The 18,698-nt window shown below is 44.5% G+C and overlaps 1 protein-coding gene across 1 annotated transcript in view; it reads right to left on the reverse strand.

Moving 5' to 3' along the window:
• Positions 1 to 13,824: 13,824 nt before the first annotated feature.
• The window catches only part of kcnk9 (potassium channel, subfamily K, member 9), a 42,391-nt gene continuing 37,517 nt past the window's right edge, over positions 13,825 to 18,698 (reverse strand). The window contains exons 2-3 of the mRNA XM_076300972.1: positions 14,267 to 14,930; positions 13,825 to 14,236 (exon numbers count right to left, since the gene is read on the reverse strand). Of these exons, the coding sequence (XP_076157087.1) occupies positions 13,825 to 14,236; positions 14,267 to 14,930 (1,076 nt within the window). The remainder of the gene's footprint in view (positions 14,237 to 14,266; positions 14,931 to 18,698) is intronic.

Genomic DNA, 18,698 nt, shown 5'->3' on the forward strand with positions numbered 1-18,698 from the left:
GCAATGGGCTGAGCCAGGTTTCCTGTTAACCAAACCCCCCAACACACACACACACACACACACAGGCCTAAACTCCCCTTTTGTGGGTCCAGCATCCTGAATTGAGGGCCTTGTTTGAACTTTGTGCAGTAAAGTGTTTTCCCAGACCTCGAGACCCCCTCTACTGCAGACTAAATGCAACAACATTTATTTCAAAAACTAAAAGGATGAAGCCAAGGGGCCAAATGAGAGGGTCTCTAGACTCAACACTGAGTGACAGAATCCATTCAACACATTTCCAGAATACATATTTGAAGGTCAAGGAAAAGGTATTCAAAGCGAGTGCAATTAGTATACCTTTAATTGTTTGCAGGTCCATCAGTCAAATACTGACATCCTCTATGGGAAGAATTTGTGCATAGTAAATAATGTTGGCGCAACCCACTTATTCTTTACCTTCCGCAGTCACATGAAGCGCGATGGAATGCTTTGAGTGTTTGGCATGCTGTCGGACATTTTCAAAGGGTGCCGGTTTCTTCAAATGTGTCAATGGCACAGCCCTTTTAGATGCTTCAGATAGTGGCAGACTGGGGCTTGACCCTCCACACTGTGACATTGCAGCGCCAGTTCAGCCGGTCACAGGGGCCACGCTATCTTTAGGCCTTTGGTCCACAGACATGCTAGGGAGTGGGGAGGAGGGGCTGACCCAGAGAGAGGGATGCAGGCTGGGGTTGGGGGAGGGGGAGGGGGGGGGGGGTCCAGTCAGGATTACAGAGAAAAGTGGCATGCTGGGGTGATAAGAGGAGGGAGTCAGACAGTGGGGTTGTCAGTGAAAGTATAACAGAAGATTGCTAATGTGCTGCCTCTATTGATTACCACTTAGGTACGTTCTCACACAAGACCTGAAATTAACTTGCATGATGCTCAAACTGCTGTTGAAAAACAAGACCTAAAATGAACTTGCATGATGCTCTAACGGCTGTTGTAGAACAACACCTGAAATGAACTTGCATGATGCTCCAACTTCTGTTGTAGAACAAGACCTAAAATGAGCTCACATTATGCTTCAGCTGCTGTTGTAGAACAAATCCTAAAATGAGCTTGCACAATGCTCCATGCACGACATGTCTAACATCAGGTCTGTGGGGTCATTGTTTTAGTAATCTGTGACTTAACGGTCTTCTTGCGGAACTCTGCTCTCAGTGAATTTAAAAAGAGACATGAACTTCAGAAACATAAAGCCAAGAATGATATGGAGACCACTAAACCACAAAAAGTACTCAGGAAACTGTTTATTTGCCTAGTAAACATCCAGAGCGCAAACACACACAAACAGAATGTAATGATAAGTGAAATATATGAGGATTCTACTGTTGTCAAAATAGAGAAAGAAGAAAAAATAGTATACAAAATGTATAAGTGTGAGCTCATGGGGGAAGTGTTAAATCTTTTGCAAAACATGTTCCTGCTCTGTTCATCTTCCAGAAGTTTCCTCTCTTCAAAATTCTTTTTAGAATTGGGTCAGTTGAATCCCGAGGTCCGCAGCACTTTTGCCGAGTTGGAGCAGACCACAGCCTGCTTTATGTGATCCTCGCTTCCCTTTTCTTCTCTCTAACCAGAAGTCTGGAGATGCAATCGAAGGGCTTGAGGAGAGTAGCGCCCGTCCTCCAAGGACAAAAAGCATTTGGGTTCCACTGCATGTTAGCGACAAAGCTGGCAAAAACAGCTTGCATTTTGTTTTTGCTGTTGGAGTTCTCTTTTTTTGTTATCCCTTTTCCCCTTATTACAATGATGTTTATCTCCCCACTCCCGCATCCCTTCATAAAAAAACACCCCCAATATTTTGTCGCAGTGTAACATTTTACAAAACTATGTAACTAAGTTAATCATGTGGTTCCAACTCCTACTGTAAATTCCTCCTAGTATGACATTATCAGTATAATTACATTACATGAGGTAATATAATGTGATTTAATGTGTCTCCTGCATCTGTGTTTATTGGGGTCTGTGACTCACGTTTAATGACAACAGAGGTGGTGTGGAGGATAGCTACAGCTCTTTCCCATCTTTGGCACTTTCTGCTGTAGATACTAATCTCTGTCTATTCACACTGCATCACAAATGGCGTTTAACACTGTAATCATAGCCAATCTGTTTTGGATGATCTCTGCTTTGGACAATCATCATGTCCTCTGCCTTGATGTGACAGTATGGGTGCATATGGGATGTTTAAACAAGAAGGTTCCACGAGCAGCTGGTGTTTACGTCCTTATCAGCTCAGGGGTGTGTGGCTTTAGTGAAGGACTTTCCTTCTCCTTCTTCTGCTGTGCCAGAGGGATCACTGGGGAGTGTGTGGACATAATGCTGCTGGCTCTAAACCCTTTCCCTTCCCCTCAACCCTGTCACATTTCTCTGAAAGGGGGATTAGTTAGTGCACAGCAGCAGGGATAACGTTCACCACCATCTTCCTGCTGGCCTTCCCGGGTGCGGGGGTCCGGCGGGATGCCTTCTCCAGCACGCGTGTGGCCTCGCGGAGAGCCCTCTCCGTCCTCTCTGCCCGCTGGCCCCCAGCCTGGGCCAGATGTCCTGGAGGCTTGGCCTCCTCCTCCTTCTCCTGTGGGGGTAATCCGGCTACTGACACTGCTGGGGCTGGAGCTTGGGATGGGGCTGATCGGCCCTGATCCTCTTCCAGCCGAGGGATCCTACGCAAGCGAGGCCTGGCACGACCAGGGCTGCCCTCAACTAGGCTGCTGCACTCGGAGGAGGTGGGTGCGCGACCTTTGCCCACTTGGGCGTCCTGGGCCAGGCGAGACGGGGAGACGGACAGGGACAGAGGGCCGCATTTTTTCGTGGACGGGGTCGGGGGGGGCGTGGAGCTGATGAAGTTCTCCTGCTCTCTGCCGGGGGACTTCTGACGGGGGCGCTCCGCTTGAGGGACTGGGAGGAGGAGGGTCTTGGCTCCCACCCCAGACTGCTGCTGCTGCTGCTGCTGCTGGTGGGGGTTAGGGGCTGCTGCTTTGGGGAACTCCACAACGGGCCGCATGCGACACAGTGGGGGCCTCTCAGGGGACCTGGCCGGACTGGCCTCCCGCGCCGGACACGCCTTCACCTTCCTGGGGCAGGCCTCGGCCCCCCCGAGCCCCTCCAGCTTCCGCACACCCACCTTGGGCTCTGGCGGAGGGGGGACCGCTGCTGCAGTTGTCCTTCCGCCTCCCCGGGCCTTCGCCGGCTGCTGGGTGTCCTTCAGCTCGGAGGCCGGGGCAGGGGGCAGAGGGGCCAGATTCAGGGGCCGTCTGGTGGGGGGCGGGAGGTTCTCGAGCTCCCGGTCCACCTCGGCGGTCTGGGGCTGGGCCTGCGGGTCAGGCCGCTGAGACTTCTGGGCGGCCTCGTCCTGGCAGGGTGCGCTGGACAGATGGAGGGCAGGTGTCTTGCGGTGACGGCCGCTTTTAGCCAATGGCTGGAGGTTTGGCCCGTTGCGCTGCGTCATGGCATTCCGGCCAGCCAAGGTCAACGGCTCTTCTGGCCTCGTGGGCATCTAGGAGGCAACAGATGACACATAAATACACACACACACACACACACACAAGCACAAAGGCACACAAATACACACACAAATACCCATGTAAGTATAGACACAGCCACACACATTCAAAGATATATACACACAAATAGAAAATGCCCATATGCATGCACAAACACACATTCACACAAAACACAGACACCCAGATGTACACACATAACTCTTGTTTATGAAATTCTCAAAACCATACATAACACACACAGTCACAAACTAATATCTTAACTATCAGACTTTTCTGTTTTCTGACTTCTCTGTCCTATGCACGTACATGCTGACTGTTCAGTTAAAACATAAACATAAAAACATAAACAGTAGCCATTGTGCCATACAGCCCAAGCAGCAGAGATTACATTTCAGTATCCAGGATAGAATAGACTGAATTTACAAGTGACATAAAATGTTTTTCAATGTTTACTACTGGTAAGCAATTACTAAAACAATTAAAAAAAATCCATATACAGACTATATTTTTTTAAAAATCTAATTTAATCTATACTATACATTTGTCAAAGTAGACACTATCTGACAAGCCATCCAGGAGCTGAGAAAATATAAAGAAGATTTAATGTTCTATATGACATTTTAGTTATGCCATTATTTGTTATTTCATATGCCCTTTCTCTATGCACTTTCACAATATGGCTTGGTGGAAAATATGTTATCCATTACTGTCAACAACAAATAAAACATCTAAAAACAAATCAAAAGTTTTTAACAAGTAGGCTAGCCTAGGCCACCTCTCCCAACTAAGTGCGCAATCACTCATGATTATCAGCAATAATCCTCAGCTATCCTTCAGCAAAGTCTGTTCTGTATCTGTTATAGGCTACTTTAGGATGAACTAACTAGCTACTCTAACAGTATCATAAAATTGTTGTTTGCAGGTTGCATTTGAGTTCTAATTGCTTAGATTTCCTTCCTGCATACTGTGTGATATGACAATTCAACTGTCAAATTGTAGTTCCAAAAAAAATCTTTATACTGTAGGCCTATATAATGCCAACATCCTAAAACACATTTTCAACATCCACGCATCCTACACTCTATAATGACATCAATACTCACAACAGTAGCAAGCATCTCAGGCTTCTGTTGTCTCTGCCGAATCATGTTCTTCTGCTGTGTTCCACGGGCTTTTATATGTTTACTGTTTCTGTTGCTACTGCACCTGAGGCAGTTGTGTTGATGATGGCAGGGTATTTGGCCGTGATGACGGTGCAGAAGGAGCGGTTTTGAGCCTCACTGTAAGATCATTAGTGGGGGATTAGGGTCAGCCAGCTGCCAGGTGATCTCCAGTGACATCAAACCGAACTACCCGTGCCTCGGCGACACCTGGTGCGCTTTTAAAGAGAATATTTTTTCTAGAGGCTGACGAGATTTTAAAAAGTTGTTTTGGTTTTTCCGTTGTGGAAAGGTACCATTGGCAAGTGTTGTTTAGATATATGAACGCTAGATGGCGGCAAAAGGCCGTTGTGGCCACGAGAGAAAATTCACTCATGCGTAACCAAGCATGGTAGGCTATTATGTTAGTTTATCAAGGCATTGTGTTCTCTGGATTTAAATTAAATGGACTGTTCATAGTTGCAGAAAGGAATGCTTTGGGTGCGTCACTGTTGTTTGGGTTTCTTCTAAAAAGCGTGTGGTAAGCCTATCCACCTCACTCACATAGGCTATCCACCTCACATCATTATTTGACAACTAGACTTAAGCAGCCTGCTGCCACCATATTGACATTCAAGTCACAAAACAAAATAGGTATTGAACTGAATTGAATGTGAATGTAGCTCTTTCGGTGCAGATAAATGGCAGTGTAACGCTTGGAGGGGTCGCTGATAGGGCAGAAATTGGTTTCAGAAAGCATAATGTTAGCACCACAGTGGACCTGCTGCAATCTTAGCCTTGGGTAAGTCAGTTAGGTTTAACTAGCTACTCTCCGTTTTGATTTTATTATAGGCCTGTGTTATAACAAGACATCATACGAAAACCCACAACATTTTTATTCCTGTCCTAATAATACAGCAGGTCTATTTATTACTGCAACCCAAGTTACACTCTTTTCTGAAATCCCAAGTCTTTTTATTTGCTTCTGTTTCATATTAACTTTTCTGAAGCATGTCTTCATGTGTTGCTCCTTGCTCAGTCTCAGTTGCGACAAAACAAATACTGTTTGCCCACTGGCACCAGCTGTCGTTTAGGGAAGGCTTTTTCACAGCAAGGAGCCTTAATAATATTTGCTGCAGTTTTATTTTGCTCAGATTAGAAATCAGAACCAAAGCAGATGGGTGGTGGCTTTCATTTCTATGTAAATGTAGTGTGTTATGATGTGAGTCTTGAATAAGAGCTGCAATTGGTAGGCTATGTGCTAAACAAACAGCAGGTTTTTGACATTCTTGAGATTCTGCACATGTTGCAAGGAATTACTATTTTTCTTAACAATTGAAAGCCTTTTGTAAGAATATATGGTTTGCTACCTAAATTGTGATCATCCCGTATACTGTATATGCGAGACAGACAAAGGCATTCTACCAGAACTATGACTTTTCTTGAAAGGAAAGCTATGGTGTAATCTACTGAGGCTGTGTGTGTGTGTGTGTGTGTGTGTGTGTGTGTGTAAACCAAAAGTATGGGTTTCTCAAGCTCTACCACTAGTCTGTTACACTTACACACACACACACACACACACACACACACACACACACATATTGAACTCATTTCTATCTCTCTGCCTCCCATCTCCACACCATACATCCAAGCATCTACGCATAGTTTCTCTCACACGTCCCACACACAGATACACACACACACCCTGAGTGTCTCCCATACACACACAGGGACACATGCATCATCCCACCTCCTCTGCCTGTGGCTCGTTGGCTCTGCACACATGCTCATTTGGAGCCGGGGCCGAGATGACAGCTCTAATGGTGGTGCTGGAGGCCCAGACTCTTAGCTCTACTACCCCCCCATGCCTCTTCTCTTATTGTGCCGGGCTGCGTGCTCATCTGACGTCGGCGGATGACAGCATAATTAGTGGGGTGCGTGGAGGGATAAATAGAGATTCGGTCGCCTCCCACCCACACACGGAATTAGGGAGAGGGGGTAAGGTAGGGAAATGTCTGGGGTGTATGGTGGGAAAGAGGGTAGGTTGGAAGTACAGTGTGTGTGTGTATGTGTTTGTGTGTGTGTTGGGGGGGGGGGGGGGCACAGCTGCACGACTGAAAAAAGTTTCATTTGGAGACAAAGGCAGTAAACACCAACCCCTCTTTAAACCTCCAATTGCCCTCACACCAAAAATCCAGACTTGGCTTTGTGCATCCCCACAAAATTGCGTCTGCTCCGGTTCGTAGCATAGATGCTAAGGTGTGTCTGACAGTGGGTGTCTTGTTCTTGAGCTTAGAATTCATGAGCTGGGAAATAGTCTATAGGTTCCCTTTAGAAGCTGTTCTTGAGGCCTTTGTGTTGTCTGCATGTTAACAGACCTGTCAAGTGATGGATTTGGTGTGTAGAGTCCAAAATCCGATATTATGATATTATTATGATATAACGAGAAAATACGATATTACGATATTATTACGTGACCAAAGCTGGAAAAGAGCCCCCAGTGATGTTTCTCAAACAGCGTACTCATCAGTTAACCCCACCTTACCCTCTGTTCTTTTTACATTTGTCCATTCATTCATTCATTTTTCCACAGACAGAGACACAGCTATTCACAGCTGTCGTAAGTCATCATCTTTTCCACACAATAACTGGTTACTTTTGCCCTCCTTCATCTGAATTTCATCCTCAAACAACGAAAGTGGTCCGCTTCTTATTTTCACCCCCCCCCCGCTTCTTTCTCTCCAAAAATCTCCTATGCATATCAAATCAAACACACTTTGTCCTGGTGACTTTTTCCCTCTTTTGTCACTCCGAACAAGGCATTAACCTCCAGAGAAATGGCAGCTTTGTCAGGCTGGAGGCTATTTCTGCTCTGCAAGGTGTGAAAGGGACTTGTTGTAGATATGTCTTTCCTTCTGCCTCCAGAGAATAGGAGTGTGGTGGCTGTTGTCATGTGAACCCTGTCATACCATCACTGGAAGAGATAGGGACTGGGAGTTGGTGTTGGCTTAGGGAGTTGGCTTTGGTGTATAGGATTTTCTTTTTTTCATATCAACTTCATAACGCTCATAGGTGTGTGTGTGTGTGTGTGTGTGTGTGTGTGTGTGTGTGTGCGTGTGTTGGAATGCAGTCTTGCTTTTCAATCAGGACATAGAGTCCACACTCTTGAGGCTATGATTGCTCTTTCCTTGAACAAAACAAGAATTATGTTTGTAATTTCATGGGCTACAGAGATCCGATGGATTTTAAAGAATTGTATAATTTGTCATATTAAAAGAAACTCTAATTTATCAGCAGTGATGTAGATGGATGGATGACACATACTTGAACAGTAGTAAAAAACGAAGAAAAATGTCTGAAAAAGTCTGAAAACAATTAATTCCTTTGTAGCAGACTTATAAGTGTGTCCCTTTGCAACCTTTGCAGTCTTTAGCTACCTATCTTTTTATGGGTGACCGGCAGCCTTATGTTACCATAGTGAATTAATCCTAGTGCTGTGGAGTTTATGTGTTTGGCTCTAAAGCTCTCAGCTAAACCCTGATAGAGTTTATGACATTCCTCGCCATACTACAATCACTGAGAGGATTTCAGTTGATTTATTTCTCTCCTATAGTCACTGCACATGTGAGCTTCTCAGAGAATAACAGGCTCTGGAGAGAATGCTGGCAAGTGTAGAATATCTGCTATTTTTCGCCTGGAGATGACACATGTGATTTGGGATTCTAAGTTTCCTTGGAGACCGTGTCCCTGGTGGGTTTTTTATTAGTGCTCTGACGCTTATTAACTCTGTATGATGGTGTATCTATGTGAAGGCTTCAGGTGTGTGTGTGTATAGTGTTTCCCACAGAATTGAATTCTATTTGTGGTGGTAGGTTTGTAGAATTAACTTGAATGCAACAGTTTTTAACAAATTAGCGCAGCTTGGTTATGATACAGATTTAATCACAATTTAGCCAGTCGACTTTTATGCCAACAACTGCAGGATTGTTAATGTTTACTTTAAATGTGCATGTAGGTTGTTGAGATACAAAGAGAGGCTGTGCAAAGGTGCACATACTGTAGCTCTACTATAAACTAATTCCAGCCAATTTAAATAGTACAACATGGAAAATCATTGTGTGGTGGTCGGTGTTGATATTGTGGTGGTCCGCCACAAATAATATCATATCAATAATCAATGTATGGGAAACACTGCAGTATATGTGTGTGTGTGTGTGTGTGTGTGTGTGTGTGTGTGTATGTCAAGGTATAGTATGCACCTCGAGTTGTAACTTTCCATACAGTATATGTACACTTGGGATATGCAGGCCAGCAACAGGAAATCACATCAAACAGAGCTCAAACTCATCCCCTACTAGAATACTATTTAATTGTCATGTTACCAAGCATGTCTCATAAACTTAGCTTGTGATGTTTTAGTCTTTGTAATTAGCTACCAAGACCTAGTATATGGTGTCATACATTGTAAGTGAATGAAATTGAAATATTTTATATTTCATTCAGTTCTTTTCTGAGTCAGAGCGTTAAAGAGAACAATCTTCCGTATAGAAGATAGGCCTAGGCCCGCCTGCTTTGGAAATACCAGAGAGTGGAGGCAAAGTAATTAGTCTAGAGGTCTGTCCAGATTTGGGTTCCATCTAAGATAGCCAAATATGAATGGTACCAGACTATTAATAGGACCAATGAAAACTAATATGCGATAGTCTCTCCAGTTTTATAGCTCAATGACATTTTCAACACTCACAGTTCAGGCAAGATAAAGACAAGACACTACTGGTGAATAGGGTAAATGTGATAGAAATCACCATTCCTTTTCATTATATTAAATGTTCATTTTTTTGTATAGCAAGTTTTTAAAAAAAAAAAAAAGTTTAAATATGCAAGCTATGTATTATCTACCGGTATTTAAATATGAGCCAATTTGCATATAATATCAAAACAGCCATTTTAACATTGGATAAAGCTAGAAATGACAAATGTTCAGTATCAGTTATCATATGAGATCAACTAGAGACCAAAAACAAAAATGACAATTTGTGAGAACATCAATATTTGCCCGTAAATAGATAGAATTCATTTCATTCATAAGTCTGAATTTAGGAAATGTTTACAGAGTAGACCAGAGAGAGAGAGAGAGAGAGAGAGAGAGAGATAGAAGGACAGGGAAAAATATAGAATAATCAGAGACTCAAAGACAAAATGGATGTGAAAGGGAGACTCAAAGTTTTAATTCAGGTGCCAGACAGCTTCACCCAGAGTTAGCCATCCACACCAAATCATGCACACACAGAAATAAACAAAAACAAATCAACAAACAAACATATAAACCATCATTTTCCAACTTCCCAAAGAGAAATAAACAGTGCCATTGTAAATTGTTCAGACATCTTTGAATGCAAAACTTCATGAATCCATGCCAAAATCACAAATATGCATTGTTGTCATCTGAATCTGGACTCATAAAATGAATATGTTGAATACGATGATATCATCATATTAATAATCTTGTATTGCAAATGAATGTGCTAAAATATACAATCAGGAACATGTGACAGCACAAATTATAAGATAGGGTACAACTGATTGGTAGACAGTAATCAGGATATCTCCGATCCACCAGCCATAGGTAGACATTGATCAGGATATCTCCTATGTGAGTGCTGTACACTCAAAAAGTTTCCAACAGTGTCAGCGACATTAAGACACGACAAGTCAAACTCTTTCATTAAGTACAGCAGTTATCCAAAGATGGTAGAAGACAAATGAGTTATGGTGACCAGATGTAATCTCGTCAGCTTGGCCTTTCATACAGGATATAATGTCACGTCTGATATACTCAGAGGGGCTTGTTTCTCTCACCCGAATTTAATTAAATTAGAATTTAAGTCTGTATAGTGTAAATGCAATGTTATTACACTCGATTGTTCATTTAACAAGATAAATAACAATAATAACAAAACAGCCGAATCTAATTTGAAGTAGCTTGACATTGCTTCTTGCTTGAAGCCAATTATACGGACTAAGACGCAGCATGGTAGAAACATTGTAGTGTCTGAGTGTCATTGATGACAAATCTTGGTGTTCCCTCTACATAGTGCATAATGAGTGCATCACAAAGTATTTACATGACGTCTAATGATTCAAACATGTCCACCAGCACATCTGTCTATGGCAAAGTGTTACTTGCAAGTTGCACACTACCTTATTGGGCAAAGACTGACAGACGTAATTGCCTGATGAAGATAGTTGGCCAAATAAGGATGTCATGATTTTTATATCTTATAAAATTAGTGTTATTTGACACTGCTTCAATAAGGTGTTGCTCAACTTGCTTGTCGGTTGGTTCATCAGAGGTCATCCCTTTAAATTTCTGTCTCATAACATTCTGGAACCCAGCAGTTGAATCATTTTCCAGGCATCTGACTATCAGGGAGCACATTATTAGGGACAAAAAATGTCAAATGGCAAATAATGAATATATAGCAGTTGAAAGTGAAAAACTATTTACTTAATTGTGTATATTTTGTGGTATTGAAGTGAAGTTTTGCTTTGGTTCTGCGCATTGTGGTGCTTACATGGTGAATCAGGTGAGTGTACTTGTTTTGAAAATAAAATACTGAAATAACTATTACATTTGCAAGAGTGGACATGTGCCTACAAATTACAAACTGTTGGGCTACTGAAAGGCACGTTGTATGCTGATGGTTGTAAAAATGCTGATGCATCTGATTCCAAAAGATGCCTTTCATTCTTTTTCTCCAGAGTAATATAAGTACTTACAATAATGTACTGTACAGTGGTATAAAATAATTCATATTTACATCTATGTACACAAATCAAATGAAACTTCATGCTTCAACATTTTAAGGACCGCTTGGGTTTAAAGACAGAATGTGATCAAGGGCATACATATATTTGTAAGACTGTAAAAAAAAAAGTTTTGTAAAGAATTTGGGTGACCATCACAATGGGAAATATCTGCCTTCAGAGAGGCAGTTCCTCTCCAGTAAGATTTTGATTGGGCTTGGGTACTTTAATTGGAATACCTGCACCTATTTTACTTCTTCCTCAATTCAAGAGATCATGTGACTGCTTTGTATGGAGGTTAACTGAATGTTGATTTTGGGAAACTTTTTCTTACTTGCAACTCTTCCCAATAAAGACATTCTCAAGCCCGAACAAGCTCTACGGGCCTATGGCTAACAGTATCAGGCTTCATAGCAATATATTACAATTCAAAGCCATTGGATTTGAGCACATAATGTTCAGAGTACATAGAGACAGTTCAGACATTTTATACATGTAATCAGAAGTAATTGGTGGTGTTTCTGTCTTGACTTTTAAGGACACTGTATTAAGCACAATGCATTATGGGTAGCAAGAAGATGTGAATGACTACATGGATCTCTGTTATAGTAAAAAGAGGTATGTTTTCATCATCATACCGTCCCCAAAGCCTTTTTTGTACTGAGATGATGCATCTCAACCATCCCTTACAATCCTTCTGAATCCTTCTAGACAGGTAGATTTGAGAAATCACACAACATGTGGTTCCTTGATCACGCAGAAATGAAAACTAGCAACCCCATTTGAAACCTGAGAGCAAAGATTATTATGGTCTTTTCTGATTTCTGGGAAAAAAACAGTTGCCTCTGACATAAAAAACTTATTTCAACTCAAGGAAAGGAAATGATTCAGCGTACTTAGCTTTACGATCAATCACTGGGATTATTGTTACTTATATTATTACCTTCCATAAATAGCAAAGTATGAAAGCAAAGTATCTCTGAACATTTTTTTTGAGGATTATTTGCTTAAAATATTTGATTCCAATTGCCAAGTTGCTATTGTATTCAGTGTTTCCCGTTTTTCATTATGCATACCAATATTACAAAGCACATGCATTTATTAATTTTATTGAGCTGGCAAGTTTTCATAAAATAATAAAACAAAACTTGCCATCACTATTCCCTTCATATTTTACAACAATCTGAAAAAAAATCCAAATCTCTAGATACATGAATTTACAAAAATCAACCACGAAATAGAATGAGGGGGAAACAAAAAATAACCAAAATGAAAAGAAATCAATTCAATACACCCATCAAATAACATTGAATGCACATGCTAAGAGTAGCAACAATGTTCAACAATGTTTTGGCATGGATGTTTTTGTAAATAAAACTTTTTTTTCATCTCTTCCTAAATATAATTGCTTATAAAACATTACCTGATGTTTTTTGAAGTCACTTAGTATACAGTATATATATATTTATATATATTCATATATAATAATAATAATAATAATAATAATAATATTAATAGAGTTTTCTGTCAGGCTTTTGGGTGGCACACGGAATGCACAAGCCTGTAGTTATTTCAAGTTAAGATAAAACCAGCTATTTGAGCTTCCTTTTTTTAAAAATAATCTTTCCCCCCATCAGTACTGTAGCCAAAGCGCAAATGTGCATTGATTGGCATGACACCAATGTCGGTAGACTGCTTCATACCTCAAACCACGTTGGAGAGAGTCGTGAAGTATAGCAGTCTCTCATTTTTCATTTTAAACGTTTTTTGTCAACACAATTTGAAGCAGTTTTCTGGAAAAATAAACACCCCATGCTTCATGCGTTTCATAACCATTTGAAGGGGGGAGTATGATCCAACAGTGTCGCTGACTGCAGCTCTTTCATGAGTCTTCTACTCCATCTGACTCCTGGCTCAGATCCTGTCTTCAGTGTTTATTTACTTAATGCCAAACGGGAAAAAAATAATAAGAGGACAAAAAAAGTGCTAGAGAGTGAAATTCGGTTAGGAGCAGCATTGAGATGCAATGTCTGTGTGTGTGTGTGTGTGTGTCTGAGAGAGAGAGAGTTTTATGGCACTAGCATGTATGTATGTCATATCAGTTTTGTGTGTAGTGTTGTGCAAAAGGTGTATGTGCAAATATGACATCAGAGAATTTGTGTTTTAATGTGTTGTACATGTGTGTGTGTGTATGCGCGTGCATTCATGTGGGTGTGCACGTATGAGCAGGGTGTTACATCTGTGTGCAGCTGCATGTGTGTATATTTGTACCTCTATTTAGTGAGTGTGTGTGTGGGTGTGCAAACTGTAGAAAATAGGAATCATAAGAAAAACAAAAACAAAACTGTGTGTGAACCTCAGATGGACTTGCGTCTTCTCATGAGTTGGTGGTTGTCAGTGAAGCTGTGCAGGCCAGGCGACACTGAACTGACCGGTGAGGGGAAGAAGCTGCTCTTCAGCCGGCTTGGCGAGATCTCCTCGATGTGGTACGTCACGGCATGAAAGTACTGGTGATGGAGGTGCTGCTGCTGCTGCTGCTGCTGCTGCTGGTGGTGCTGGTGGTGGTGGTGGTGGTGGGAGAGATGGTGAGGGTTCAGCTGTGAGCTGAAGGAGTTCTGATGTGAGAAGAGACCTCCTCCGCCACCTCCTCCACCTCCTCCTCCTAAACCTCCTCTGCCAACCCCCAGCCCGAGGCCGCAGGAGCTGCCAAACTCGTGCGAGTGGTAATGCATACATGAGCACACCGACTGCAAATCGCTGACCTCGCACCTGTCTCCACCTCCTCCTCCTCCTCCAAACCGGTACCTCCCTCCATGAGGTAGAAGGAGCTGCTCGCGCCTCCTCCTCCCTCCCCCACCTTCTCCTCCTTCTCCCCGGTGGTGGTGGTGGTGGTGGTGCTGTTGCAGCATGGCCTCCTCCTGCACGTGCACCACCATGCTACTGCGGTTCCCCGCCAGGGAGGCGCGCTCCTCGGCATCCCGCCGCTCGTCCTCGCTGTTCATGGTGAGGAAGCGCAGCACCACCAGGTTGAGGAAGGCCCCGATGACCGTCAGGCCCACCAGGATGTACATGAAGCTGAAGGCCACGTAGAGCGGCTTGCGCTGCAGCGCCCGGTTCTTCTGCAGCGCCACGAAGTCGCCGAAGCCGATGGTGGTCAGCGTGATGAAGCAGTAGTAGTAGGACTGGAAGAAGCTCCAGTCCTCGTAGTGCGAGAAGGCGGCGGCGCCGATGCACAGCGTGCCGATGCACGAGAAGAAGCCCACCGTCACCATGTTCTCCATGGAGACGTCGGTGATGCGCATGCCGCAGCACTTCTTGATGCGCTTGAGCAGGTACTTGACGAAGGTGTTCATGCGCTCGCCCAGGCTCTGGAACATGACCAGCGTCAGGGGGATGCCCAGCACTGCGTAGAACATGCAGAAGGCCTTGCCCGCATCCGTGCCCGGCGCCGCATGACCATAACCTGGGAGACGGCGAGAGGCAGAGAGAGAGAGAGAGAGAGAGAGAGAGAGAAGTGGAGAGAAAGAGATGGGACAGGGTGGAGGAGCAGAGAGAGAGAGAGGGAGGGGAGGGGGAGAAATGACAAGAGAGAGAGAGAGAGATAGGTGGGATAAAAGATGGAATAGGGGGGGAGAAGAGAGAGGTGGAGAGGGAGAGATGAGGAGAAAAGGATGAGGGCAGGGGTGAAGAAGAGAGAGAATAGGTGGTGGGAAAGAGAGTGAGAGTTGTGAGAGATGTGTGAAAGGAAGACAGAAGGAGGTGTAGGGAGGGAGAGATGAGAAGATGAGTGTAAGAGGAGGAGATGCAATGACAGATAGGGTAAGGGAGAAGAAGAAAGAGAGAAGTGAAGGAAGGGGGGGAGGTTTAAGAGGATAATAGGAAAGAGAGGATAGAAAAAGGTGGTATGGAAAAGACAGAATAAATGAAAAGTGGATAGGAAAGTAGAGAAAAGAGTGTGAGAAGGGAGGATAAGAAAAAGAGAGGGAATGAGAAAGGAATGGATACAGGACAGGAGTGATGTGTGAGATGAAAGAAAATGAAAAGAGCATTTGGAGCAGAAAGAGAGCAGGAGAGAAGAGAAAACACAGTTAGCCAACTCACAATAGGGATCATGTTTACATCCACACCCACCCCCCACACTCCCCACACCACACCCCAGACCACACTCCACTCCCCACCCCACACCCCAGACCACACTCCACTCCCCACACCCCAGCCCACACTCCACTCCCCACACCCCAGCCCACACTCCACTCCCCACACCCCAGCCCACACTCCACTCCCCACACCCCAGCCCACACTCCACTCCCCACTCTCCACCCCCCACACCCCAGACCACACTCCACTCCCCACCCCACACTCCACACCCCAGACCACACTCCACTCCCCACCCCACACTCCACCCCCCACACCCCAGACCACACTCCACTCCCCACACTCCACTCCCCACACCCCAGCCCACACTCCACTCCCCACACCCCAGCCCACACTCCACTCCCCACTCTCCACCCCCCACACCCCAGACCACACTCCACTCCCCACCCCACACTCCACACCCCAGACCACACTCCACTCCCCACCCCACACTCCACCCCCCACACCCCAGACCACACTCCACTCCCCACACTCCACTCCCCACACCCCAGCCCACACTCCACTCCCCACACCCCAGCCCACACTCCACTCCCCACTCTCCACCCCCCACACCCCAGACCACACTCCACTCCCCACCCCACACTCCACACCCCAGACCACACTCCACTCCCCACCCCACACTCCACACCCCACACCCCAGACCACACTCCACTCCCCACACCCCAGCCCACACTCCACCCCACACTCCACACCCCAGACCACACTCCACTCCCCACCCCACACTCCACCCCCCACACCCCAGACCACACTCCACTCCCCACACCCCAGCCCACACTGCACTCCCCACACTCCACCCCACACTCCACTCCCCACACCCCAGACCACACTCCACACCCCACTCCCCACCCCACACTCCACCCCACACTCCACCCCCCACACCCCAGACCACACTCCACTCCCCACACCCCAGCCCACACTCTACCCCACACCCCAGACCACACTCCACTCCCCACACCCCAGACCACACTCCACCCCCCACAGCCCTGATCCGCCCGCAGCCGGAGTGGGGAGTGAGAAGCAGAGAGAGTGTGATACACGCGCCGCAGTGGGAGCCAGCCAGCAGACATCCTTTTCAATCACCTCTCCACCTTCCTCCACCCTTCTATTTCCAAATAATCCCCTGCCTTGGCTTTGTCTCTGAATATGACCAAGCACAACACACACACACACACACACACACACACACACTGAGATGGTCCATGTCCCCCTGCCAAAGTGGGTACTGAGTAAGATCACAACACACAAATGAGTACCGCCATTAATCTTACTATGGCATAAAATGTAGAATTGTGTGTGTATGTGTGAGTAGGGTTGGGGGGTGGGAGCCTCTCAGCTTAGTTCTTTGAAATGGCAGAATGAGGATCCTATTGGTGGAGCAGGTCGTAGAAGAGCCAATAAAGCTTTTATCTTAATTAGACTTTATCTCAGCAAGCGAGACTGAGCTCCTGACTCTGTTCCAGATAACTAGGCCTCCGTAATGCAACCAGTGCTGATATTTGAGTAATGGGAATATTGGGAGAGTGCTATTATATTATGTGTGGGGTGGGATCTTCTTTAGATGATCATGTTTGGATCCTTCTGAAGTTCACAGTGAACCTCCTACCTTTTATGAGTGAAATAAATATATGTGGTAATCCATGAAAGAAGTTACATATCACACACCAGTCTATGGGAAATCCATGAATGAAATATGTCATACAGGATCCCACTCTAATATTGGATACAATGTCATGAATGCCATTTCACACATACATGCACAAGTAGTGAACACAGATTTGGTGTAGTAATAGACATTTATATACTGTTTATCAGATCTATTGGCAAGAGGTCAAGATGACACCCACCAGTTGGCTTTTAAAACGATATCACAAGTTGATGTGTATGGAAGTGTGTGCATGTGTAGAGTGCACACAATTCCGCATATCTGTAGAGGCTTGTTTACGTGTGATGTGGTGTGTAGGAGTGCATATATACAGTATGTCTGTATGTGTGTGTGTGTGTGTACATGTGTGTGTGTATGTGCATGTGTTTGTTTGTGCACGTGTGTTTATGTGGAGCTATTGATTTTACATTTCCCTGGCAACCGTTCATCTCTTTAAGCATGTGCTTGCACGTCTATTTTTAGTCTGGACATCGATCGATTGTGTGTGTGTGTGTGTTTGTGTGTGTGTGTGTGTGTGTGTGTGTGTGTGTGTGCTTGCATGCATGAATTTGGCCTCAGCTTCAGCTTCGCACATGAACCCTAGAGACAGGACAGACTTGCTATATCCATGTATATTATTCCACGAGCCACTACATTAAAAAGCCAGCTCTGCTGACGGGTCATAAGTTCACGTGCAACACTGCACTCTTTCTCAGCTCAGGGATCACGACCGACTCTATCAAGCAGCACAGGGCCTGCTTTGCATAAAGAAAGTCAGTTATTGCATTCTCGCAGTGAGGATCGTGGAAAAAAGTCAGAGAGTAGAGGAACATGGCTGACCTCCTGAAGGCCAGAGGTTGTTTCACCTCTCCGCAGATGAAAAGAAATTACTGGGAATGTTTTTTCACTGGAACTGAAACAAGTGCGGTATGAGGGAATATGATCGATGCAACTCATTACCAAGCCAGTGGAACAGAGTTTTTGCATTTTTAAGGCTAGGCTTTAACCTAAGGTATGGCTATTAGTCTCTGAGGTGCTTTTGCTTCTTTTGTGTGTGTGTGTGTGCGTGTATGTGTGATCGTGTGCCTGTGTGTGTGTGTGTTTGTGTGTGTGGGAGTTTTCATCAGTAAATGTGAAGATCACATGTAAAAACATTACAAGTAAAAAAAAGAAAAAATCTGCAGCAGTATGATTCCTGAATGAAATGAAAACACTGCACCTAAACCAGTGAAATCCATGAAAGGTATCCGTTTACCAGGCAGTCATTCATAGCATTCTTAACTAATTCATAGGAGAGCAGTTTTCCGCTATGACACAGTGGCCCCCTGGTATTAATAAAATGAAATCTAAATTATTAACCAGACGCCCGATAGTCATTGCCCAGGAATTTGAACGAGGGGTCCGATCATCATTTTGCCAGATTGCTTTCTTTCA

Source organism: Alosa pseudoharengus, unplaced genomic scaffold (genome assembly GCF_046254945.1).
Source record: "Alosa pseudoharengus isolate Yale_2024_CS ecotype anadromous, Long Island Sound unplaced genomic scaffold, YU_APseudo_1.1 YU_APseudo_1.1_scf_23, whole genome shotgun sequence".
In the NCBI taxonomy this organism is placed as follows: domain Eukaryota; kingdom Metazoa; phylum Chordata; class Actinopteri; order Clupeiformes; family Clupeidae; genus Alosa; species Alosa pseudoharengus.